General features: G+C 40.4%; 1 protein-coding gene across 3 annotated transcripts; it reads left to right on the forward strand.

Moving 5' to 3' along the window:
• The first annotated feature begins 1,845 nt into the window (after positions 1-1,845).
• On the forward strand, positions 1,846-25,323 carry pik3cd (phosphatidylinositol-4,5-bisphosphate 3-kinase, catalytic subunit delta). Of its 3 annotated transcripts, none has more exons than XM_030423577.1 (23): positions 1,846-2,173; positions 3,481-3,655; positions 4,430-4,658; positions 6,714-6,946; positions 7,258-7,434; positions 9,222-9,377; positions 9,872-9,961; positions 11,805-12,026; positions 14,304-14,400; positions 14,730-14,860; positions 14,946-14,996; positions 15,081-15,248; positions 15,925-16,046; positions 16,172-16,315; positions 16,402-16,501; positions 16,593-16,759; positions 18,154-18,263; positions 18,351-18,429; positions 18,541-18,708; positions 20,826-20,949; positions 21,317-21,462; positions 22,123-22,255; positions 22,346-25,323. In XM_030423577.1, the coding sequence occupies exons 2-23, from the start codon at positions 3,515-3,517 to the stop codon at positions 22,481-22,483; spliced, it is 3,126 nt and encodes a 1,041-aa protein (XP_030279437.1). In that variant the 5' UTR covers positions 1,846-2,173; positions 3,481-3,514; the 3' UTR covers positions 22,484-25,323. The 3 variants fall into 3 exon arrangements, with proteins under 3 accessions (XP_030279437.1, XP_030279436.1, XP_030279438.1); XM_030423576.1 differs by having other exon boundaries at positions 1,846-2,149; XM_030423578.1 differs by having other exon boundaries at positions 1,846-2,149; positions 9,875-9,961.
• Positions 25,324-26,078: the final 755 nt, after the last annotated feature.

Below are 26,078 nucleotides of genomic sequence, written 5' to 3' on the forward strand. Positions count from 1 at the left end.
CATCACATAGACCAACTATGACCGTAAAATGTCAATTACACATTAATATAGCAGTAATAGTAGGTTATATATAAATACGTAGGCTCCAACACTCACAGGGGTCCAGGCTCTCTGCACTGAGTCCCTTGTGATTGTTGATCATACAGGGTTCGTACACATTTTTCAAGGTCAAATTCAAGCACTTTTCAAGCACTTTTAAGGGTCATTTACAGAATTTTCCAGCACCTTATCGCTGGGGTAAAATACATATCTACAGGAATATATATACTCATGATTATTTATTTTCACTCTTTATCACAATTATGTACATTGTATTATGCTGTAAAATGCTTTAGAAATTAAAGGAGAACACAAAGTTTATCCAAAAACAGGGAAGCCACTTGGCGTTCTTCAGGTACACTTGCAGCGAGACAAAGAGAGACCTGAGATCACCCTGTAATTTTCTTTTTTGACATAAACTTTTATAAGCTGTTTGCTTATTCATCAAAGTTTATTAATATTGAACGTGTCATCAGTCCAAATTGCATCAAATTCACCTTCTCCTCAGCCATCCTTCTCTATTGCTGCCAGGCTGCATGTGTGATGATACACACACACACACACACACACTGGTTTTATTTCTCCTTGTAATAAGCAAACTATCCAGTCTGATCCCAATGTTGCCATGACACAGTTATAATGTCAAGCACTTATAAGCACTTAAACTAAAATCCAAGCACTTTTCAGACCTTGAAAACACAACATTGAAATGCAAGTACTTTCAAGGATTTCAAGCACCCGTACGAACCCTGATCATAATACTTCTATACTTTTATTTAAAGCAGCACTAGGAAATTCATAACTCAGAAAGGTAATATTTACATTACTGAAGGTAATAATACAAAATCAGACAGAGAAATATATTGAGTTTTTTTCCATAACTGATAAGGTCCATGTCAAATTGTATTGAAGCTAGAGAGGTGGCAGGGTCCGCCAAATAGGCTCTAAACAAAACCGGACGATTACGATCTTCTTTGTGTGATGGTGAAAAAATCTCTAGAAATGTAACGATATCAGGTACAATTAATTGATCGTATTTGCTCACTATGACGCACCGAAAATACTATCAAGTGACAGGTTAAAGGTGCACTGCTTAGTTTAGGGGAAGAAATCTTAATCAGGACTAAAAGATCTTTTTTAATCCTAAACAAACTAAATAAAGAAACTCGCTTCATTTTCATAAATGAATAAACTGAATAAACAAACTGACCTTAAAGGACAACACCATTTGATACTGTTTTACTTTGTATACACATGGCGGACCCTGCCACCTTTCTAGCTTCAAACAGTGTTCTGTAGACGTTATTTTTCCTCTGAGAACAGCTTCTTTATTCACTTATGGTAAAAAAAATAAATAAATAAAAATGTTTCTCTTCGCTGTATTATCACCTCATTACGTATTGTAAATATTAAATTCTGAGTTAGAACTTCTTCTCCGAAACTATAGTGCCCATTTAACTTAGGCTACAGGATGTGAAAACTTATAAATTCAAAAAATATATATTTATTATGAATACTCTGGGAGAAAAAAAATAAAAACTGAAAATTCGCATCTGAGTATGTGGCAAACATTTTGACAAATTGCTTGAAAAGAAACGCCAAGAAGGTTTTCTTTTCAATCAACTAACCGATTAATTGACTAGTGCTTCAGATAATAGACCGAAAAGAAGAAAAAAAGAAAACACATTAATGATTACCAACACGCATGTATTTCGGAGGGACAGAGGGCGGAAGTTGAAGAGAGAGAGAGAGAGAGAGAGAGAGAGAGAGAGAGAGAGAGAAAACGTTACTTTCACTTCGCGAGAACTAAAGTTTTGGTGGACGGTCCCTTGGCGCTGCGAGGAGCCGGAGAGGCAGCAGAGCGCAGCCGCTCAGTCACAGTCCAGCTCAGTGCGACGACACCGCTGTGTGAATGACGACGCAGGGAAACCCTCCACCGCTTCACATGAGCCGAGCCGGCGCTTCTTCTGTCTGAGTTGGATTTAAAACACCCCTCACCTTCACCTCGCTTCTCCCACCGAGAGAGAGAGACATGTCCCCGTGATGTTCCAGCCTCCATCTTCGCTGTAATAAGGAGCATGAAGAGATGACCGGCGTGTAGAGCCCTGAGGCAAGTGTCTGTCTGCGCTAACAGGTTGGAAAAGCCTCTCGCTTATGATACATGTGTTAGTTCATAACCAGGAGGCTTAAATGCCACGTTTTATGAACGGAATTTGGTTGCACGATTCGTGTTTCCTTGCTGATTTGGAAAAGATGTTTCTCATGTATCCTACATAATATGTCAGCCTATTATCAGTATACGCACACTTTAGGTGTTAAAAAATTTCACTCGGATGCATTTTTATTTATGGGATGGTAAGTCAGCCCTACATCTGGCAGCCACTGCAGCCCAACACAACACAAGTTTCCTCTTACTGAAATCAATAGTGTAGAATTACTTTATGGCAAACTACTGGAGATTGCATTCAACATACACTCTGTTCTGTCTGCGCAGTCATTTGAATAGGCTGACATGAAACAGGGCGTCAAAATGTCCCATATTATCTGTGTGTGAGTTGTTTTTTTTTTGTGGTGCATGGTTATTCAGTCAATTTAAGTTTCCTTATAGTGTATCTTCACCTCATTTGACCCCCGGATGCTTCTTTCTGTCAGAATATTCAGTGTGTGAGGGTGGAGGCGCATGAATTCATGGATACGTCTGTGTAACGAACTGCAGATCATAAACTGACAGCAGCGCTTGAGAAACACACGTTAAAATCGCTTCGGTTTACTATTTTATACCATATATTAGTATTCATGCATTAAAGGGGCACTATGTTGTTTTTGGAGATGACATTCAAAGTCACAATTTAAATATTTACAATACTAATGAGGTAATAATACAAACCCGTCAATATTTATTTTTCCTATAGCTTAATAAACAAGCTGCTCTCAGAGGACGATAAGGTTTAAAGTGACAAAGGTGGTGGGGTACGCCAAATGTAAGCAAAGTGCAACATCAGAAATGTGTTGTCCTTTAAGGTCAGTTTGTCTATTCAGTTTATTCAGTCATGAAAACGGAGGCACGAAAAAATAAAAAAACGTCAGTGAAGATCTTTGTCTTCTGGTTAATATTTCTTCCCTACGCTACATAATACACCTTTAAACTGCACTGAGATGATGAATGAAGGGATCAGGTGCACACAAGGCTGTTCAACTGCACTCTCCTGTTTATCAGTGTCAGTTCACGTCGTACACACTCTCTGTGCTTGGGCTTTAGCAAGAAGCAGCAGTGTTAAAGCACCTAACACACTGCACACGTACAGTAACACACATGTTAATAGTGGACTTATTAACTCAAGCTGTGTTTCCTCTGTGTGTGTGTGTGTGCATGATTTATGTGTGTGCGTGTGCATGATTGTGTGTGTGTGTCTGTGTGTGCGTGTGTGTTCCGGTGAGCAGCAGAGGAGCTGACGGTAAATGAGAGGCCGTCACCATGCCCCCGGGGAAGTATGGGATGCAGGAGGAATGGGAGAAGGAGGGGGACCAGGGGATCGTGATGGACTTCCTGCTGCCTACTGGGATCTTCCTCAAATTCCCTGTGTCTCGACACGACACCATCAAGAGCATCAAAAAAGTACGGCCACCTCAAATCTTAATTCAATCATCAGTCACTGTTTTTGGAGACGAGTAAAACCCTGATAGAATCATTTCCACCGCTGATAGATGATATACGGTGTTATTGCATCATGTCTGTTGCTGTGCTGCAGCTTTGACGAGCTCGATTGCAAAATGCTGTTGTTATTTACAATATTTACTCAATATGCTTTCAAGCAAATTGGTCGCCTTAATATCTCCTCCAGACATTAAACTAATTAGAATCCAAACAACGCTTTCTGCTGCTCCTGATCCATCTTGAAGTTTTGATGCAACTGTGAGAAAGAGACGGAGCCACAGTTTTCTCTCCTCCTTGGTATACACGGCCAGCTCTCTGCTGAGGCAGATCTGCTGTTAAATGTGAATGTGCCCGTTTCTATGCCAACAGTTCTGCCACTTCAGGCTGTTTGATTTAGCTGTGTTAAGTAATGATACTCTTGGAAGCTGTTAAGATGATTAAGAGATTAAATGTCTTTCCAATCGTGCGTAATTCACAAGGAATTCTAGAAATGTTCAAAAACTGCCGGGGTCATTTTTTTTTATGCACAGTAACTTGTCATTGTAGCTCATTAGAGGCAAACATGTTGTTCCACAACAGCGTGATTTCTTTTGCTTCCCAAAATAGCAAAGATGCAGCACGAGGTGTGCGCGTGAGACCCCCCGGAGCATATGTCTCACACGCACAGAGAGCACCCTGTACACTGATGAACACTGCGCCCTCAACCTCCTGCATCGCTTCTGTCTCTTGTTTCAGATGGTTTGGAAAAATGCCAGAAGCGAGGCGCTGTTCAGTGCACTGGGTGATCCCGACGCATACGTCTTCACCTGCATCAACCAGACAGCAGAGAGGGAGGAGCTGGAGGAGGAATCCAGGCGCATAAGCGACGTGCGGCCCTTCATGTGCGTCCTGAGGCTGGTGGCGAGGGAGGGCGACCGAGTGGAGAAGCTCACCAACACACAAATCAGCCTGTTGATTGGAAAAGGTCGGCAGCATCCTCCTGTTTGTTGAGGCTGTTAGTGGTTGGTGGTGTTGTTGTGCAGATGTTCAGTGCGAGATAAGAAGCAGACCTCTGTCAGCGTCTAAAAGTCTTTGAGAGTGTTTGTGATGTAGGTCTTTTGCACGTGCCTGGTTCAACCTGTCAGAATCACTGGACACGTTTCTTTTTTCTTCAGCCAAGCGACCAGAATAATTGATCAATATATGGAATACAATAAAGAAGTGAACTAAAGTGGCAATTTCAGACTGAATCGCCATTTAGCATCACTTCATTGTTAAAGATGCAATATGTAAGAATTTGTCACCTGTCACCTTCATACTCTAAACAAATAGGCGGCAACGTATGACCAGAGTAACCTCTTACTGTAGCACAGGAGTTTTGGACCGGGACGGGTCGGTTCTAAATGGTAAATATAAACAGTATCAAGACGCTGTGATGCCAAAACTGCTATTTATTCATATTCGGATTATTATTGTAGTTAACTCTTGAATGTATTCAGCTAAGATTCGTACACATTGCCCCTTTAAGTCTGACTGTTTGCCACTAAGCCATCAGTGCCGACTCACAGTGACGCATATGTCATCATCATTTTCAGGTAATAAGGTAGCTTCAGTAGTGGCTGCTTGAAGCAGTTAATGTTTTTGACGTTAATTGAAGAAATATGTTGTTCTGATAATTGTTATTTCTGTAATTCAGCATTCAACAACCTGCACGAAGGTATTCAGGGTATGATGATATGGCTTAAAGATAATATTATAGGCTATATCGCGATATACAATATATATCACAATATTTTTAAATCTCCTCAAAATCACTTCATAAATGCTCTGAACTGGGCGACAATATCAAATACAGAAATATGTACCAAATACCAACATAATATTGTAGGGATTACTGGAATTTTATTGTTGGGTGGCACCGGAGGGTGACCCATCCCGCATACAGAACTGATTGGCTCGGTTGTTTGTTAAGAGCAGAGAAACAGCAGTTGCAACAAGCTCAATGGCAGCGCTCGTAGAATGGACAAACATGAATATGACAGTGATTCAGAGGTCTGGTTGGAGCTGCTCTGGAGGCAAAAAAGTTCCCGTAGGCAGTGTTAAAAACTTTATTGGTGGAACCAAATGGCCCCATTTTTCTTACCAGTTAGCAAAGCTGGCAAACAGACACTTGAGTGAAAAAGAAGGAACTCAGTTTCTTCTTTGTTTTGCTTTGTCAAAGTCAAAGTCAAAGTGAACTTTGTCAATCAGACCATGCAATTAGTGCAAGTAATTACACAGAGGATTGAAACTGCATTTCTCCATACTTCAAATGTGCAAGTAATATTTTAACACACTACATAAACACAACATAAACATAATAGTGCACACAGATATAAACAAATAAACACAACATATACAGACATACAGTGGGCATATACATTTTCCAGAATAGAATATTCACAGTGTGCCAGAATTTGATTTCAATTTTGAGGTATGTTACTGAGGTGAAAAAAAAGAAATATCCTGAAAGATCCACAAGTTACTGGTTAGCTGTGAGCTAATTTAGCTCGAAATTGGAGAGCAGCTTGGCTAGCTAATGCTAAATAACATTTTTCACTCCAGTTAGTAAAATTTTGACTTCATCATGTCTTCATACGGTAATATGTTTTGCTATAGGTGTTTTTATGGATTTCATTTGGGTTTGATTGAATAAAGCTCTCAGGCAGATCTAGTAAATGTTTGCATACCAAAATTGTTCTGAAAATTAAAGTTGGAAATATTTAAAAAATGAGCAAAGATGACCAACAAAATGAGAAATTATACTTGTGATGTTATGTCAAGTTAGCATACTCACCAGCTAGCATTGGAAACACCAACCCTCCCCCTGTCCTCTGAGCTCCCAGTCCAGGCAGATTCAGCTAAGAGGGCTTTGGCTAACTAGCTAACAGCAACTATTGTTAGCAACAGTTAGCAGTCACTCTGGTGATATGCTATTTGGAATATGAATCGAATAGGTGACTAAATCTTATGCATTACACCTTCAATTATGATTTCTCAGGTCTGCATGAGTTCGAGGCCCAGAAGAACCACGAGGTGAATGAGTTTCGGACGAAGATGCGCACCTTTTGCGAAGTGAAGGCTCAGGAGCGGCAGGCGTTGCCGTGGCAGCAGTGGATGGAGTACAGCTTCCCGTGTGACCTGGAGCCATGCAGCTCTCCGCCGGTGTGTGGGAGCGTCAAGTCAAAGAACACCAAGAAGATTTTCATCAACGTCAAGTTTGAGGCTTGCGATGTGAGTCGATCTGCTGTTGTAGTTTTTATGAGTCACACAGTGTGTGTGAAAATATCGAGGTATGATGGGGCAGCACATATAGAGAGCTCAACGGCTTTGATTGGAAAAACTGTAGTTCCACCTTGTGTCAACAAATGGCGAGGAGGACGATTTTTAAGTAAGTGTGAGCACCTTTGGAAATCCCCCTCCCACAGCACAACCTTCAAAACATCACTCGGGAACAACATCCACAGACATGAAAGCTACATCTGGTCTGATTTACTGTTAACCTGGCAACTTTATTTTGATGAACTTGTCTGTGGCCCCTACAGGAGAGCTTCATGCTGCAGCAGGACCCTCAGGACCTCCCGGTGGCTCTGATGAGGAGTGCCCTGAAGAAGAAGGCCACCGTCTTTCGCTCTGTGAGACAGGAGCCTGAGGACTACACCCTACAGGTCAACGGGAGTTGGGAGTTCATCTATGGGAACCACCCCATGTGCCAGTTCAAAGTGAGTCTTTGAGTGGAAATACAGCTGCCCCTTTTCAGATTTTATTAAAATTGTATTCCTTTTCACATTTATTCACCTCCTTCATGGCAACATGAAGTAGAGTTGCGATTAAAACCTTGACTCTGTGAATTATATGTCTATATCAGCTTTTGCACATTAAGACGCTACAGTTTTGCCACATTGTTATGTGGGGAGAAAGTTAAATGCAGAGAAAGTGAAAGTGACAACAAATGTTGGATTTGCGGGAATTGGACATTACCATTGTTGTTTTCAAGCACATCCTGTGTTGCCATGCCTTCATGGTTGGGATTGATACAGGAAAATATCTTTTTCGAAGAGACTCAGTTCTCGTTCAGACTGAAGAATCATGGTGGTAAACCTGACCACCATGATTCTTTCTACAGAAAAGCATCTTCACAACACAGTGCTGCGTAGTCATGATGGTGTGTTATTCCAAACAGCGATTACTACGAGCAAAAAGCTAAATTCTGGTCTCATCAGACCATAAATTCTTCTAGGCAAACATGAGTCCAGATATTATGTAAATGTTCTCCAACATTCAACTGCTTTAACCATAAAGCTGCTGCTTTCAAGCAATTGGGTAACTTGATGAGCTGCGGCTGGCTTCTCATGGGCTCCATCATTAATGGTCTTCTCATACTACTACTAATACTACTACATGTACTATTATTTTGTCATTGACCTAAGTGAGGAATATTAAGTGCCTTGGACATTTTCTTGTGTCCTCCCTGGTGTTCTCAATACTGGAATATCTTGAAAAACATTGGTATTTGATACCGTTTTCAATATCATGGGGAAAATTGACGCAACACTGAGGGCATAAACTTTTCTGGAGAGTGCAGCTGCTGCCGGTGGATCAAAACCGTTGAAAATGAGTAATGAAAATATTTCAAAATATTCAGAACTGATACGTATTGAGAAAACACAAGTCCTTCCCCTGGTTGGTATTTTTCAATAGTCCTACAGTAGATTTGCTTAAAATCACAATTTGTCACCAACATGTTGTTTTTCCCTCAGAAACTGACCAAACAGTGAATCTTTTTAAAAACATTAAATATGCACTTTGTAGTTTTGGAGAAGATCTTCCAACTCATAACTTCTCTATTACAATTTTTAGTGGTAATAATACAAACTCAGAACGTTACGTTTTTTTACCATGACGTTCCCCAGAACACTATTTAAAGCTAAAAAGGTGGCAGGGTCCGCCACACTCCACAATCTTTCACTCCTGATGTATTCCCCAAACTACACAGTGCACCTTTAACCTGTCACTTGACTATTTAATTGCATTAAATAGTCCGTACATGTCGGTCTGTGTCAAAATGTCTACACGATTAAACATGAAGAAGCACAACAGTAGTGGTCACTTTCTGTCAGCTCTCGAGCTGTAATTTTCTCACTGGATGTCTTTTTCGGTGAGTTTTTCCCTGCGCAGCAGCGATCAGCCTTATAATAGCTGAAATGATTGCCAAATGACGAGCAGGGTGAGCTGAGGTTTTGGTGGCAGGAGACCCCTCTCAGTGTTGATTTTCAAACTGCAGCTACCTGCAGGGGTGACTCATATCTGTCTAGCAGCCCTGCAGAAAAGGAACTGCATCCATCCACACATAATGAGATTTGGGCTGCATTAACCTACAGCAAATGAACTGCCTGCAGGAGTTAACCAGTGCTATCAGAACACTGGGAAATATCTGTGGGTGAACTGACTGATGGCTGTAGCAGTAAACAGCAAAATCTCCTCATATGTCCCCTCTGCTGTCTTTCAGTACATTTTCTCATGTTTGCGAAATGGCCAAAACCCTCATCTCACCATGGTGCACCACTCCACCATCAGCAAATATCAGGAGGAGCAGGGCCGGATGTGCAGCCAGGTATTCAAGAGTCGCTCCCTGTCCAGACCTCCTCCACTGCCCCTGAAGAAGGTGAGAGGTCAGCGGACGGATGTCGCCTTTCATTAACAGAGCGGCACTCGTTCTTTCTCTGTGTCCGTCGATGTTGCTCCTCAACTGGACCGTGGACTTTGAACACATGCTGTGAAACACAGTGTTGATAATTTACACCTCTGCTTGCATTTACTGTAGCTCCTTTTGCAGTGTTACCTACTTTGTTAGCTTTTATCTAACATGATTCACAGAAAGAAAACAAAAAAAACTATTAGCAGTAACGAACAAGAAAATTTGACTGTTTTTCAGACTTAATTAAAGTAGCTTGGATACGTTTTTGTAAGTGTCTCCTAGTTTTAAAGTTTGTTCCCTTTTTTTAACTCTCTTTTGAAAGTCTGCTTTGTTGTTACTATCTTTTGCCAAACAGGAAAATGTAGCAACAGCTTCATGACTCAAGATTCAGCGAATGGCATGAATGTAGCTCAGAATACAAAGATTGGGAGGGAAAAATGAAATGTCCTCTCGTCCTACAGCAGAACACCTCCTCTCTTTGGTCCATCAATGAGCCTTTCTACATTCACCTGCTGCAGGGCAGCCGAGTCAACGCAGATGAAGGAATGAAGGTCGGTGTGGTTTTGTGTGGGTTTTCTCTCACTTTGCTGCTCAATGAAGTGTGGCATTCACTTGTTTACCAATATCTCTATTTCAGTTGTACAAACGGCGGGAGGTTGACATGTAAATGACAGGGGGGGTCACATGGTGCAGACCACACGTTTCCCATAATTCATCAAGGCGGTTGGTTAAACTTCAAAACAGGAAGTGGGGAGGGCCTATCTGATTTTTACGTCTCACTCTGAGGCCTAGATTCTAAGAAAAAAGGCAGACTTCATGGTGTCTCTCCCTCTCTCGCTTTCAGTGCACTTCTTTTTTTGAAGCCTATGCATGCACGTTGTTACTATTGCAGACAGGCGCGGAGCGATGTCGAAATTTGTACAAAGTCGTCGCCGTCGGTCAATTCAAGATGTTCCCCTGCAAATGTCAAAGGCAGAGCAGCAAAGAGTAGATGATTAATCAGTTAGTCAATTGAAAGAAAATGTATGCAAAGTAATTGCCAATTACTTCGATAATCGTTTAAAGGAAAGGTTCACCAAAGATTTCTAATGTATTGTTATTATTCTTTATCTGCTCACCGTCATGATGATGGAAAATCAGGTGAAGCTTCATTGGCCACAAAACAATTCTGGAGCAAAACAGCATCTCCTGAACAATTTAAGTGGATGGGGACTTGTTTTAAAAACCGGAAAAAAAATAAAATGGCTCCATACAGCTCGCCTCGGCAGAATCCCAAGATCCCAAATTAGTTTGAAGAGACGTAATTTTGATCCTTTTTTATGCCGAAAATCTTCACTGCTGCTGCTGAGCTAAAAGCATTAGCGCGCACCCCGTCTTTCGCTGATGCAAAAGCTCAACCGCACATCAAGGATGTGGATAACATCTTTTCAAATCAATTTGGGATCTCGGGGCTTCCGGACTTCGGTGACGCTGGACAAGTCTTGTGAAGCCAGAGTTTTTGTTTTTTGGTGAACTGGTCCTTTAAGTCATTCTTACAAACAGGTTCCAGCTTCTTGAATGTAAGACTTGTTGCTTTTTTTTGCCATTCATGAATGAAAAGTCTTTGGATTATGGATTGTCAGTTGGACAAAAGAAGCAACGTGAGGTCATTTTGGGCTCGAGGAAACATTGTTTAACACTTTTTTTTTTTTTTACATTTAATTGACTGTAATTAATCGTAAAAGTAAGATGAATTAATAATGGCAATAGAGTTGCAGCGTTTCGCAAAGAGAGTTTTTGACAAGCAAGAAAAGAAAGAGACGAGAGCGAGGACACACGCAGGGCAGTCTGTTAATGTGTGTCTGTGTGTTTGTGATTCAGTTTCATAACCGTGTTACTGTTTGGATGGGTTATTAAGTGTAAGTGCACTTCCGGCTGCTGCCTCAGAGCACATCATGAATGATGGCAAATTTGTCCTGTCACATAATTATCAGTCATGTCTGCAGTTGGCAGACGGAGGCTTGAAAACACAGCCTGGGGGAGAATAGCCACTCGTAGATTTTGTAACTATAGATTCAGAATATCTTGATTTGCCAAAAGGCAGGAGCTTAATGGTCGCAGAATATTGGATTTTGAGTCCGGCTGGTTGTTTATCACATTCGACTGACTCTGCATGCCACCTGCTTACATTCTGAATGTGTGTAGACCCATTGACTCATAGCCTGAGCTACACAGGAAACTCTGAATCATCTGGTGAAGTCTGTCAATCTTCCACAAACAATCTCCCTCACCAAAGTGCTAAACTGTTCAGCTCACAAACCGCATGTCTCCACCTAATCACTCCTGTGTGTGTGTGTGTGTGTGTGTGTGTGTGCACGCGCGCGCGTGTGTGTGTGTACGTGTGTGTCCATCCAGCTGGTGGTGCAGGCCGGTCTGTTCCACGGCAGCGAGCTGCTCTGTAAGGTGGTGACGAGCTCGGAGGTGACCGTGAGCTCTGAGCCGCTGTGGGATCAGAAGCTGGAGTTCGACATCAACGTGGCCGACCTGCCTCGCATGAGCCGCCTGTGCTTTGCTCTCTACGCTGTCATAGAGAAAGCCAAGAAGCCCCGAGGCACAAAAAAGAAGAATAAGAAAGCGGTGAGTCCGTCAGAGGCTCATGGCGTTTTTTCGGGGCCTCAGTGTACGGCTTGTGATTGAGTAGGCGAGTGTTTGGGCTGGTGGGTGTGAATTTGTTAGCAAGCACAAACAGATCTGTTTCCTCTCCGGTGTGTGGTGTGCACAGTCAGTGTGTGTAGCTGTGTGGGTGTGTTTTGCTGCTGCGTCTGGTTGTGCAAGGGTGTTCAGTGGCAAGGCTGCGGTTAACATTTCATCCGCTGCAGCTCTTTTATCTGTACATCACACCAAGGAAGGAAGGAATTGCCAAACATTTTCAAGGAATTTTGAATTCATCCGTGCAGATGCACTTCATATTTTACAGCACTGCCACTCGCTGAGCATTTTTCCTTTTAATTGACTTCTCATCTTTAAGGCCAAACCTGGAGACGGTTTAGAGTAGGGGCCTTAAAACTGTGCAAAGCAATCCTCTGCTACTCAAGTTTCACAGTTATTTTCACAGTTATTGTTATTGTCATCATAAGCACACCAGTGACAGAGAAGCAGTCGTTTTGGGGCTACCTCCAACAACACTATATGTTAAATGTTTATATATTAACAAAGAAAATAACATTCATAAAATTAGAATTTGGCACATAAAGATATACGAGGGCTGAAGTTAAAATACCAGAATCAAATATGATATATAAAATCAATGTAGTGCTTTTTGGGAAAGCTAATAGTAAGATACATTCAATGAATATGGTAAATAAATCAAAATATATATTTTGATGGATAAACAGGTGGTAGAATATATATGTATATAGCAGTGCAAATATTAGCGTTGTAAACAGTAAGTAACCAGGTAATTAAGCACGTGAAGCTAGTTCAGTGGAAAAGTGTCATTCTTCTTAAAGCAACAGTTCACCCAAAATACATTTCATTTTTTATTTTCTTTTGCTGTGATGCTACCGCCCAACAGCTGTGGATTTCTTCTAAATAGCATGAAGTGAAATGAATTTTTTGTATAAAGACATGCCGATTTTACACTTAATATACAAGAATGTGTCATCAGTATAAATTACGTACGTTCGTGTTAGAATAGTATAATCTATATAAATTATAGTGGATGATTTGAGGCGATGAGCTCTGAACACTTGCAGTTGGTTTCACTGAGTTTTGTTCTTTTGTTTTAATTTTTAAAGTTTCAGTTCTTGATGCTTTATTGTACTGTTAGTAACGTAAATAAAATGCCACACGTGGCAGAGTAAGGTTAAGTTCTTACCTCCTTCTCACTATATACTTATTGTTTAAGCCTGTCTTGTACACGGACCTACATACACATACAGCAGTAGTACTACACTGACAGACTGCACTGGAAACAGCCTCCACAAAACCCACACACTGTACGCTGACATGTACAGTAAACAACAGCAAATTCCTCTTTTTTCTGCAGCTGTGGGCAACATGTTTGTTTAAACAAGTCGCCCAGGTGGGGTTTCTGGACTTTGAGGCCACTTCCGCTTTCTGAGCCACTTCTCTCTTCTTTTGCCCGGAAGAGAAGTCCTGCAGTCAGGCAGACAGACAGAAGTTGAGCTATTGTAGCCGCTCTTATTTCTGTTCACTGTCTCTTTTTTTAGCCGGGTACATTTTCAACCTGAATGTGTTTATGACGTGTTATTGTTCAGCTGACCTCTGCCAGGAACTTATTTCCATTTTTGCTGCTTCACGTTCTTGAGACTTTATAAATATAACGTCGCTGTCAAGAACATTTTTTGACTCAAAGCTGTAAAGTCCTTTGTTTCACATTTTATGATTTAACACAATGAATTATGAAGTAAAAGTTGCCATAATGACGTGCTTCATCAAAGTATTAATGTTCTCTCATGTTATTTGATGTTAGGTCAAGACGTCTGAAATAAAGCCGATGTTATCCAAGAGATATTTAATAATTCAATGCGTTTTGGATTAACTGATGAAAAGGTTTTATTTCTAAAGAATCTTAAAAGTGTCTTTTGGGTGTCACGGAAAATGATTTAGTTGAAAAGAGCAGATAGATGGTAAAATAGATAGAGATCTTTATATCCCATAAGATACTAACTTTTATATGAATCTTAACAACAAAACACACAATCTTTTTATTATTTTGGTTTTTTTTTGTTACTAAATGAGTGGATTTTGTCACTATTGATCAAACCTCAACACAATCGTGATTAAAAACGAGAGTACTCTTGGTCACTTTCGCTTTCTTTTGCCGTGACTGCTTGCAGATGGTCTTCAGAGCCAATCAACCAGCCTAATCCTCGTTGTCCCTCTCCTCAGGACTGTCCCATAGCCTGGGTGAACACCATGGTGTTCGACTACAAGGACCAGCTGAAGACCGGGGAGTTCCTCTTGTCCACTTGGCCATCTGTTCCTGGTACTTTTGCAGCCTCCTCTTATGTCTCCTCCTCTTCAAAAGCATCTCACACGTTAACAGCCTCCTCCACAGCGCCTGGCAGCACACAGTGAGGGCTGAAATACCCAAAGTGACATGTGGCGCTACCAAAACCCCACATATTCACTCATTATGTGTTTGCCGATGCACAAGACGGCCTTTTTAAGTTTTGGAAATGACTGTATATTAGCGCTTTGTACTGTCTTTGGCACTTTAGACGTACAAAAGTCACTTGATAATAAAAATTGTGCTCACTAAATGGATTCAAATCTTCTAAATAAAACATTTTATATCTGACATTTATATCACAGATGACAAAGGCGACCTGTTGAACCCAATGGGAACAGTCGAGAAGAACCCCAATGTGGACAGCGCTGCCGGGCTTCTCATTCGCTTCAGCAACATCCGGCCACATCCTCTCTATTACCCTCCACTTGACAAGGTGCTTATTCTCAAAGGTTTTTTTTCAGGATATAAACTGATATTTGAATATGCATTAGTCAAAGAAAATCCTCATCTGTTTTCAGATAAGTGACGTGGAGAGGAATGGTGATGCAGCTATCGCCACTAAAGAAGAGGTGATCTCATATTTTCTAATTCTCACACGTAGCAGAAGCGGCCTCCTGCTTGTTTTTCATGTTGTTGTTGTTGCTCTCTCGCAGTACATGAAGCTAAAGGAAATCATGGACAACAAAAACTACACAGAGTTCTTCGAAGACGAGAAGGAGCTCCTGTGGAAGCTTCGTACAGAGGTCCGCGACCGTTACCCTGAGAGTCTGTCCAAGCTGCTCCTCATCACCAAGTGGAACAAGCGTGAGGACGTAGTTCAGGTATAAATGGAGAGAGAATTATTTTTTAAATGAATGAATATATTTTGTGGTACAAAAACCTTTCCGTAAAGAGTAAGATCCTTTTCGTTTAAGCAAAAACTACCGTTAAAATTGCTCCGTTAAAAGCCACCAGTCTCCATTGATAAAAAAACATTTTACCTCAGAGAACATGGGAGTTGGTGGTCTACTGCTGCCTTGATTGTTCCATTTGTTCCTGTTATTGTGGGACATTCTGGACTAATTATCTCTGTATGGATCCCCTCATACGGCCCAAGTTTAAAAATACTGCAACTACCTTTAACCCATCATTATGTGCAGAAATGCTCATTTTGTCAGTAGGATTCTTCCACTGAGGACGATAGTTTACTGTACGGACCAGAGGATCAGAAATAAATATATAAATTGCTCAATACATGAATAATCTATTAAATGCCCCCAAATAAAATGAATATAATACAGAAATAAATATAGAAAAAAGTAATTACATCTAAAAATATAGTAACGTAAATAGAAATTGGAAAGTAAAGAAGTAGTTGAAATAATACAATGGTAAATTGATTAAACTTTGCAGGACTACCTGCAAACCAGCAAAGGTATGAAAATGTATTTAAAGTAGAAAGGCAGTACACTAAGTTAAGTCTGTCATCAGACACATAAGAGTTTTGACTCTCCTCAGATGGTGAGTTTACTGAGGAACTGGCCGGACCTCCCTGCCATCCACGCCTTGGAGCTCTTAGACTACAGTTTCCCTGACCCAGCAGTCCGTTCTTTCACTATCAGATGCCTCAGGAAGCTCAGGTACACATTTACTGTCATGTTTTTGCTCATATTCAGAGGCAGTAGAGGCTGCTTCTACCCCAGATGGTGTTGTATTCATTGTGTTCCAAAATGATCGTTAATGGAACATTTTTCTGTGCGCGCAGTGATGACGAATTGCTGCAGTACTTAATCCAGCTGGTCCAGGTCTTGAAGTACGAGTCCTATCTAGACTGTGACCTCGCCACTTTCCTGTTAGAGAGGGCTCTGTCCAACAGGAGGATAGGACACTTTCTGTTCTGGCATCTCAGGTGAGATGCAGTCCAGCAGTCAAAAAAATCAAGATCGTGTGTATCTGCAGCCTTTTGTTTGATCGAGGAATTTGCGTCTATTGCAGGTCGGAGATTCACGTGGCGTCTGTGAGTTTGCGCTTTGGCCTGATTCTGGAGGCCTACTGCAGGGGAAACATCCAACACATCAAGCTCTTAACCAAACAGGTAAACCTCACACACGCTTTCAACCTCCAACTTCAAGCTCTGAAATGTGTGGGGTGGATTTTTGAGCCTCTGTCTTAAATCTCCTGCACAGAACGAGGCTCTGGGCAAAATGAAGGCTCTGAGCGACTTCGTCAAGTCGGGCTCCCAGAAGATGACGGTGGATGACCTGAAGCTGTGTATCAGACAGGAGTCCTACCTGGAGGCTCTGTCAGACCTGCTGTCACCACTCAACCCCAGCATCATCCTCACTGAGATCTGGTTAGTGCCACACACACACACACACACACACACACACACACACACACACACACACACACACACACGCACGCACACACACACACACACACGAACACACACTACAGATTGCATTGCTAAATTGGATTTCCAGGGGCAGATTTGGTCCCTTTCTCGGTTTACTGGATTACCAAATAATACATTTATGTAGAATATTGACAATTGAACCCTAGACTTTATTTTAAATTATACTAAATGCCATCTTCAGTGTTTGGAAGGTTACTTTTGAAATGTAATAGGTTACTAGATTACTAGTTCTCCTGTTAGAAATGTAATAAGTAATGTAGGTGTTTTTTATGTCTATGTAAACAAGATATACACTCAGCAGCAAAGTTAGACCCCTTTTTCTCATTTCATAAGTAAAATATTGTTAAATCTCATGCACATTTATTTTTTTCAAGGCAATGGTCGCACATCCAACACTCAGATGTATGTGTGTTGGAAATGACCACTTCAGTCTTAAGAAAAAAAAATCCTGCACATCGCTCCTGCTCAGCAGCACAATTTTTTTGATAATACAAACCTTTTGGTTCCCCTTAAACCTTCACCGAGAGTGTTCCAGGCAATTATTTACGATCAGACGGCTCTCTTGAATATAATTTCAAGAACAGACGCCTTGATGTGGTCGGCTGGTCGCGGGCACGACAGACCGAGGTTGTTCAGAACGGTGCCCCTTGACTTGACTGGCTGATGAGAGACGGTGAACATTCAAACCAAACACAAGCAGTGCTCAGTATTTGAGTGCATTCTTATCTGGACATATACAGCTCCTCCTGCCCTCCTGTTAGCCCTCCTGCCCTTGATAGTGATGCACTCAAATCTGTGCCAACAGCTTTACTGACCCCTGAAAGAGAAAGACAGTCCTGCATGGGGAAAAGATGCAAATCAACAGAGTAATAGTTATATTGTACATGTAATCTTTTTAATATAAATAGTATATTAAGATGTCATCCCTTAAGTAATTCAATGAAGTATTGCTGTTACATATACATAACTAGTCACCCCCCAACACTCATCTTACACATACAGTACTTACACTCACAGCTCAAACCTACTTACAGATAAAGTTGGTACTATTTGTCGCCAATCTGTTTATCTTCATCCCCTTGGGCAGTGTTTTTTTATAATGTTGTCTTGTTTGTACTGGACAAAATGTTCTATTTTCCTACAGTAGCCAACAAGGGAAGTCATTAATACATACATATATATAAGAAAACTATATTGTGAAATGTCACCAGGATTAAAAACCAAAAATGCTAAACTTTTCTGAACTTTCAAGTGGAGCTTGTCCTCAGTCTATGAGCCAGACACACTTATAACGATCATGTGTTTCATAATGAGTGTGTTTGCCGTTGCAGTGCAGACAAGTGCAGGTTCATGGACTCCAAGATGAAGCCGCTCTGGCTGATGTATAAGAACACCTGTGCTCAAGGAGACATGGTGGGCATCATCTTCAAGAATGGAGACGGTGAGATACGAGTACAGGGCCACACACATTCGGTACCAGGGTCTAAAGCATGAAATATCAATACAACCTTTCACTCCCCACCTTTAGATCTTCGGCAAGACATGTTGACCCTCCAGATGATCCGACTCATGGAGAATTTATGGAAAAAGGAAGGCCTGGATCTCAGGTACATAACAGTCAGAGCAGTTGTTTACAGCAGCTGTTGATACTTTTGCGCACTAAGCTCCTCTGCAGGACCAGCCTGATGCTGTTCTTTCCAACCCGAACACACTCACAGGATGATCCCATATGGCTGCTTGTCCACTGGGAACAAGATGGGTCTTATTGAGGTGGTGAAGAACTCAGACACCATCGCCAATATCCAGCGTAACAGCAGTAACAGTGCAGCCACTGCAGCCTTCAACAAGGACGCCCTGCTCACCTGGCTCAAATCAAAGAATCCTGAGTGAGTTTGATGATTTCCTTTGATAATCTTATTGACCTCTTTAATGATGACGCTCTTTAACCACAGGAATCCAGCATGGGGTCCAAATGTATGTACACAGGCACTGTTCAAAGTCACAGTGCTTTATCCAACCATCAGTTTTCTAGTTGTTTATCATAATTGGGGTCACACAGTGACAACAGGCTGAGCAACTCAAGTTTGCTTGAAAATGCCAGCATAAAGAATTGTTTGATTTTTTGTTACGTGTAATGTAATGTTATACACAACAGAAAAATAGTGGTGGAATGTAGTTCCAAACAAAAGTGTTTTCACTGGCGTCCATGAGTACACATATGTGTCATTTCCTTTTCCTGCAATAGGGTCGTATATTGGTTTTATTTATAAGACAACCTCTGTGAAGATTTGTCCGAGTGCATTGCAAGATGTGTGAAAAAACAGCCATGAAAGTGCACCAACTATAACATTGAAAGTATTTTTTGTGCTGTAGGGAATTGAAATGCAGTCTTGGTGTGAAATGTGTCACATCCGCTGGCTCTGTTTTGAACAGACATTTTTAGTATTGTTGGTCAGACTTTATTGAAACCCTCCCCCTATTTTGCTCTTCTAAAAATGCATGTAAGCAATAAATGGTCTTTAACACACAATAAGGTGTCTGTAAGCAGATGTAAGGACATTTCAATTGTCAACAACTAGAGCTTTATCTGTGATAAAACAGATAGTGAATGATAATGCAGTTCAACGGAATTTAGTTATATAAGATACGTCCTCAAAGGAGACATTACAATTATCAACAAATACTGTAAATTCATAAACACTGTCAATTCTAGTCAAGATTCTTTTACAATTTTTGATTTTTTTAAATAAAACTCAATGCAGTAACACAAACTTGATTGGTTAAATTATAATGTTTCACCTAAAGGAGACACGTTATGCTCATTTTCAGGTTCATGATTTTATTTTGGGTTACAACAAGAAGAGATTTACATGTTTTAGTGCTCGAAAAACACATCAGTTTTCTCATATTGTCCAGTGCTGCAGCTCTGTATTCACCCTTTGTCTGAAACGCTCAGTTTTAGCTCCTGTCTCTTTAAGACCTGCCCCCCTGAATACCCAGTCTCCTCTGATTGGTCAGCTCAAACATGCCTGAGCCAGCAAAGCTAACAACAACAGAGCGGCTGAACTAAATCAATTCTTACGTGCATAAATTATACAAATGTTGACATGGTGACGTAGTTTGATGTCACAATGTCCCTGAATTTAAGGCGGGACTACTGACGAGGTGTTTCAGGAGCAGTGTTTTCTGTGGGAGAGAGGAGCTTCTGTTGGTTCGTACTTTGACCTTTCTGACTTTCGAGACCTTTTACCTGCACAAGAACACACTGTATATAAAACACTGAAGCAAAGGAAAAAAAGAAAAAATGCAATCGGCCTCCTTTATGGACACACAGGTGCAGAGTATGTTGCTGTTCTTTCTTGACAGTATAAACAAAATTCTTGTTCTAATATCTATATTGGGAGCATTTAAGTTTAATGCTTCGTGAAATGTTTTCTGGATGTCTGCGCGTTTGGTTTAAATTGTTTACTTCAAAATGTTTATCATGTGCAGGGTTTCCAAACCGTGACAGACCAACACAAAGTGCAGGGGCAAGGGCAGGCTGCAGCTTCAGGAACATTAAACGAGTAGATTTTTATTTGGTGCCAGACTGTCTGAAGGTCTTGTCTTTTCTGAAAGCTCCTCGAAGAGAGAGAACCATTCAATGTAATGAATAAGCCTTTTGTACATCACGTTGGCAAGACAGGCCCCGCTAACTGCGAGACAGAACAGAAAGGTAATTAGTTTGAAATGCTGCAGCACCCAAAATGGAGCGGAGAAAATTAGTAAAAGCTTGACACGGTGAGCCCCCTGCATGTCTAGACTGTGAGAGGAAGTGATGGTCAATCATTAATAGGACTCAGGAACTCCTCTGTGAATATTTCCTATAGCAGTGAGGAAATTCCACCTCATGACTATTTGTCTATTTGTGTGTATGTGTTGTAATTATAAATGTACTGTAAGAACAAACCCTACTCATGCTTTGCTTCCTTCTTTTCACTTTTCCTTTTTCTTTTGTCACCAGGGACAAACTTGATCAGGCAATAGAAGAGTTCACGCTGTCCTGTGCTGGCTACTGTGTAGCTACTTATGTCTTGGGCATTGGCGATCGTCACAATGACAATATCATGATCAGGGAAACTGGACAGGTACTGTGATATTTCATTAAGACACTGAAATCTACCACAAGGGGCAATTAGACATGAAGAGGGGAGTGGGTGGTCCTTTAAGCCCATGCTGAACCTGACTTTACTTCATGATGTGCAAACTTAGTGCCCAAATCAAAAGTGTAGCATTTTCACTGTGAATAAAACTTAAAACAGATTTAAATTATTCTTCTATTTTAGATTTGATATTGATTGGTATGTCAAGGTTTAATAAGGAGTAATGATACGAAGCAGTGACTTCCAATGAGTGTTTTGTCTTAGCAGGTGGTCTTTATTTTCAGTAAGTGTCTAAATGTGACAGTGCTGAGGGATTCAGAGCCAGAAGTTCATTTTCACCTTCGCTCCTCAGCTCTTCCACATTGACTTTGGGCATTTCCTGGGCAACTTCAAGCGGAAACTGGGCATCAACAGGGAGCGCGTGCCTTTCATCTTGACGTACGACTTTGTCCACGTGATCCAGCAAGGGCGGACGAACAACAGTGAGAAGTTTGAAAGGTACAATATTATTGTATTTGTCTTTTTCCTGCTTTTATATTTAAAGGCCTGTAAAGAGTGTCATTTTTTAACATTTGAAACTATTAAGGTTTTCGAACGGAAAGCTTTGAATGTCTGTCTTCATATTTTATGACATCGACACCTTGTCTTGTAAGATAACCTGATGAAGTAAGTACCAAAACGTTGTTGTCATTAAACTTAACTGCAAGTGAAGTGGACAGTGTGTGTCCTGATGACGTCAACACCTGAAAAAACAAAGAACATTCTTAATTTGAATAAAGTGATTCATCAGACTTAATGGGGCACCGAGCACCAAGCGAATACAAAAACATAAAATGACTCATTTTTAAGTGACTTAGTTAATTAACTGTAACAGTGTTAGAGCCAAAATATTATTTTTTTTAATGTGGTGATAACGTCGCCTATTTTACACATTAAATTGTGTATACAGGGCATGGGGAGTTTATGTGAAAATATAGAATATCCCTTTTTGTGGCTCCAGAGGAAGCTGAATTTAATCAGATAAATGGCCTCCAGTGATGTCACTAAGTAGCAAAAGTTCCACTTGTATAGCGTTGCCTTCACAGTTGGACTCATCGTGGAAAGTTTAAAACTATATATTGTATAGCCAATGGCTGATTATTGCATCCATGTTGTCAGGTTCAGGGAGTACTGTGAGCGGGCCTATAAGATCCTGTGTCGGAACGGGACGCTGTTTGTCAACCTCTTCGCAATGATGAAGGCAGCAGGACTCCCAGAGCTCACCTCCTTCAAAGACATCCAGTATCTGAAGGTACACAGCAGCACTGATGGTAATGCTAACGATAATGATGGTAATAATGGTAATGTTATTGACAATGTTTTGTTAATTTGTTTTCAAAAGGACTCTTTAGCTTTGGGAAAATCAGAGGAAGAGGCACTGAAGAATTTCAAAGTCAAGTTCAACGAAGCTCTGCGGGAGAGTTGGAAGACAAAGGTCAACTGGATGATGCACTCCTTGGCCAAAGATAATCGACCGTGAAGAACACTGCACCAAGGGACCTGAAGAAAGACCAAAAATTATGGATTTTAATTTATGGAGACAAAAGGGATGAAAACACAATCGAATATGTTACTTTATTAATGGCATTCAAAGACACTCAGCAATTGTTTACAACTTACTGGCCTGTCTGTGGCACATAACGACTAAGTGGAGGCGTCCAAAGACAATGATACGACCACGGAACTTGTTTTCAACAAACCGGTATCTTCACAGTGAAGGAAATACATCACACTCATCATTTTCCCATCACACAATGGAATGCCTTTGCCTGGAGAACATATCAGCAAAATACGTATAAACTATGCTTTTTTTGATGTGTTATAAATTGCTACTTGAAATCCACCTGCTCGTGCAGAAGCGTCATGAATCACTGGAACAGAAGCTTGAACTGAAAGCTCATCTCACCGACTGCATTACTCAGCAGGGAGCAAACTGCAAACAAATCTTTATGACGACTTTAGTCTCGGAGTACAATAACAGGGCGGCAGTTTCACCTCAAGTCTTTTGTAAGGTTTACAACCCTTGATAGCTGTGTCATTTCCTCTCATTTCAACTGCCTCCTTGCAATTGTGTCTTGTATTTTTAATTTTTATTTTGTGGTATTTTATTTAATTTGGTAACTCTGCAGTACTTGTACAAAATCATGAAGGATATTTTAAGGAGATGTGTTTTACTGCTGTATCACTTATTGATGTGTAATATTGCCTTGAAGTACAGTATGTCGCCTCCGTAGTGCCAGTAGACAGGAAGCATTGTAACGTTATATAGATTATTGTAAGGTGAGAAAATAACTTGACATGGGACCTTTGATTTAATAACATCCCCTTGTACCAGCCTGTGAGTCCCAACAGACTCTTACCAAACAGCTACTGTGTATCAAAGCAATAGTTTGATATTTTGATAAATATGCTGAGAATTAGATGAAGAGTTCATTATCACTCTCATGTTCATGCGTTAGGTAGGCCGTACTTTTTGGCCCCCCACAACATGCACATTTTGATAATTATGCCTATTAATTTAGTTAGATAAATATTTCCTCTGATCTGTTTTATTTCTGTAGTCATGCACAGTTGGCTTATCTTATATTTACTGGAAAAATATAGTTGTGTATGTTAACAAATTAGTAAATATATAAACATCGACACTTTAAATCATAGATTCTGAAATATTTTTATGTTTTGTTTTGTTTTGTTTTTTTACATATTTTAAAATACATGTTATATGTTAAACATTATTTAAAGGTGCAATAATTGACTTTCTCTTTCCAGACAAATGGGGGTAGCATAGCACCAGAGTAATTGCTAACTCTTGCCAACTGAAGCTGCCAAATAGCGAGTTAACTTAGTTAGCTTAGCTAGCTGTGCAGCTAGCAGTACAGACTGAGGGCTCAGTGGTATTATGAGACAGAGCCAGAGCTAGCTGGTTAACATGGTGACTTCAGTAAAGATCTCTGCAACACAGAACATAGACATAGACTGTTAGTTCTGTTGGTTGGTTTAAAAATGTTTTTACACCAATTCTTTCATATTAAACCGTTATTACAGGCAGTTGATGTTCTTTTCCCCTCTGCCCAATGTTTTCAAGGAGGCCCGAGGCATGTGTCTAAATCCTGCCAGGCCCGTGACAGAGCCAGGCTACTGGATTCCCGCTGTTTCAATATCTTTAGCTAAGCTAAGCTAAGTGTCTCCTGGCCTGTCTTCTCTTTCCTCTGTCTCCTATTTAATGGACATGAGAGTGGTGTCACTTTCTCTCGTCTAATTCTCCGCAAGAAGACAAATAGGTGTATTTTTTCAAAATGTAGGACTATTCCTTTAATCACAGCTATCATGAGCAAATGAAAAACTAAATGTTCTCAAGCACCAGACAAAGATATATACACGTTTGGTCAAAGGATCACACAAAGATAATGAATACATGAGGCATTAAGACCCAAATAGGTAAATCATCTATGGACTAATATAAGCCATATACTGGTACTTTACACACAGACCTTTTGAAAGTGTAAATCTGAACCTTGTGTACTTTCTCAGATGAAACTGTCTGTGTTTGTGTGTGTGTGTGTGTGTGTGTGTGTGTGTGTGTGTGTGTGTGTGTGTGTGTGCCTGTGTTATTCTCTGATATTTAAGTTATACAGTGTAATTCCCACTGCATTTTAGAGCTGATGTGCCAGGTGCCATGAAAGACATTTCATGCTTGTAGTGTCAAACACCTCCATGTTTTGACATATCTAATGCTGTTCAAAATGGTGTTTTTCTGTTCAAGCTGTACGATTCAACTCTATGGTGCTTTTAGATTATTTTACGTGCCGTATGTCTTGCCGTCAGTCCTGCGAGGAAGACGATGGGCTTCTCACAGCCTTCTCATTTGGCATGACAGTCAATGATCTGCACCGTTTGTATGAGTCTCTGTTTGATGATGACTCCTACAGCATAGCAAGAGCAGGATTTAAAAGCTTCTCAAATATTCACTGTGGACTAGACTTTAAACATGGGTCATCACTGTCCCTCAGTATGGGCTCAGCTAAACACTGCTGCTTTAAGCCGCTTTAAGCCGTGAGGAGTGGGTATATGGAGTTGAGCTACTTTTGCAAGTTGTAAAAATAAAATGTACTGCTGTTGCCTTTTGGGCTGATTGTAATTCATGAATTCAGTGAAATGTTACAAATCTCTTCAGATTCAGGCCTCATTCTCATGTGTGCAGCTAAGACAGATAAATCCTCCTGACTTGTACTTTATCTGCATCCTGTTTTTATATTTTGTTTCACTTGCTGTTGGGAGGGAAACGTGCACTCAATAAACACTTTGCAACAGCAGAGCGCACTGATGCTTTCAAGGATCCAATATATCTGTTATACATATCTTTATTTTCTACCTGTTTGAAGCTTCCATTTCATTTCAGTGGTCTCGTATACGAGACAGTGGGAGTGCATGCCTCACAAAGACGTGTTTTCCCGTTCACAGGTAAAGTTGAGAAAATCAGACGACCCAGTTTTTTAGAGTATAACAGACAGATGTGCAGTCTGTTTACGACTGAGCAGAGGAAAGGTTTATTAATTATTCATTTTATGTATCAATCGATTAACAGTAATCCTGTCTGAGCCCCTATTATTTTTAACAAATACACTGAATGTTTCTTCCTAATTTGGGGCTGCAGCAATTAAATTCACTTCAGATTTTTGGTATAATGTGATAATGTTTGTCTGGTGGGTTTCTGGTTGGTTTATTGTTTTGGCAATAATATAACAACGCTGAAATGGCAATCATGAGCACAGGTATATGTTATGTACTTGATGATATCTGATCATTTCAATTAATGTGGGAAACAGATAAAATAGAAAAGAAGAAACTCTGCCAAAGCCCATTTCAGCCAGTTAATTTAAATAAAACTAATGTAAAATGATATAAATATGGGATAAAAATTCAACGTTTATCTTAAGATGTTTGTTTCTTAGTTCGCAATTTCAACTTTTTAACTCACAATTATGCTTTTCTATGTCAAAGTTAAGATTCTGATATAATTTGTAAAAATATATCATTTGCCTGTTTTATCTCATAAATAAAAATTGTATCTTAAT

This window comes from Sparus aurata, chromosome 7, assembly GCF_900880675.1.
Source record: "Sparus aurata chromosome 7, fSpaAur1.1, whole genome shotgun sequence".
Taxonomy (NCBI): domain Eukaryota; kingdom Metazoa; phylum Chordata; class Actinopteri; order Spariformes; family Sparidae; genus Sparus; species Sparus aurata.

Bases quoted from the DNA above. Each gene is read 5' to 3' on its own strand.
- pik3cd (XM_030423577.1), top strand. From the start codon at position 3,515: ATGCCCCCGGGGAAGTATGGGATGCAGGAGGAATGGGAGAAGGAGGGG. The intron at 18,264-18,350 runs GTGAGATACGAG...CCCCACCTTTAG, and splicing joins CATCTTCAAGAATGGAGACG to ATCTTCGGCAAGACATGTTG. The intron at 18,430-18,540 runs GTACATAACAGT...ACACACTCACAG, and splicing joins AAGGAAGGCCTGGATCTCAG to GATGATCCCATATGGCTGCT.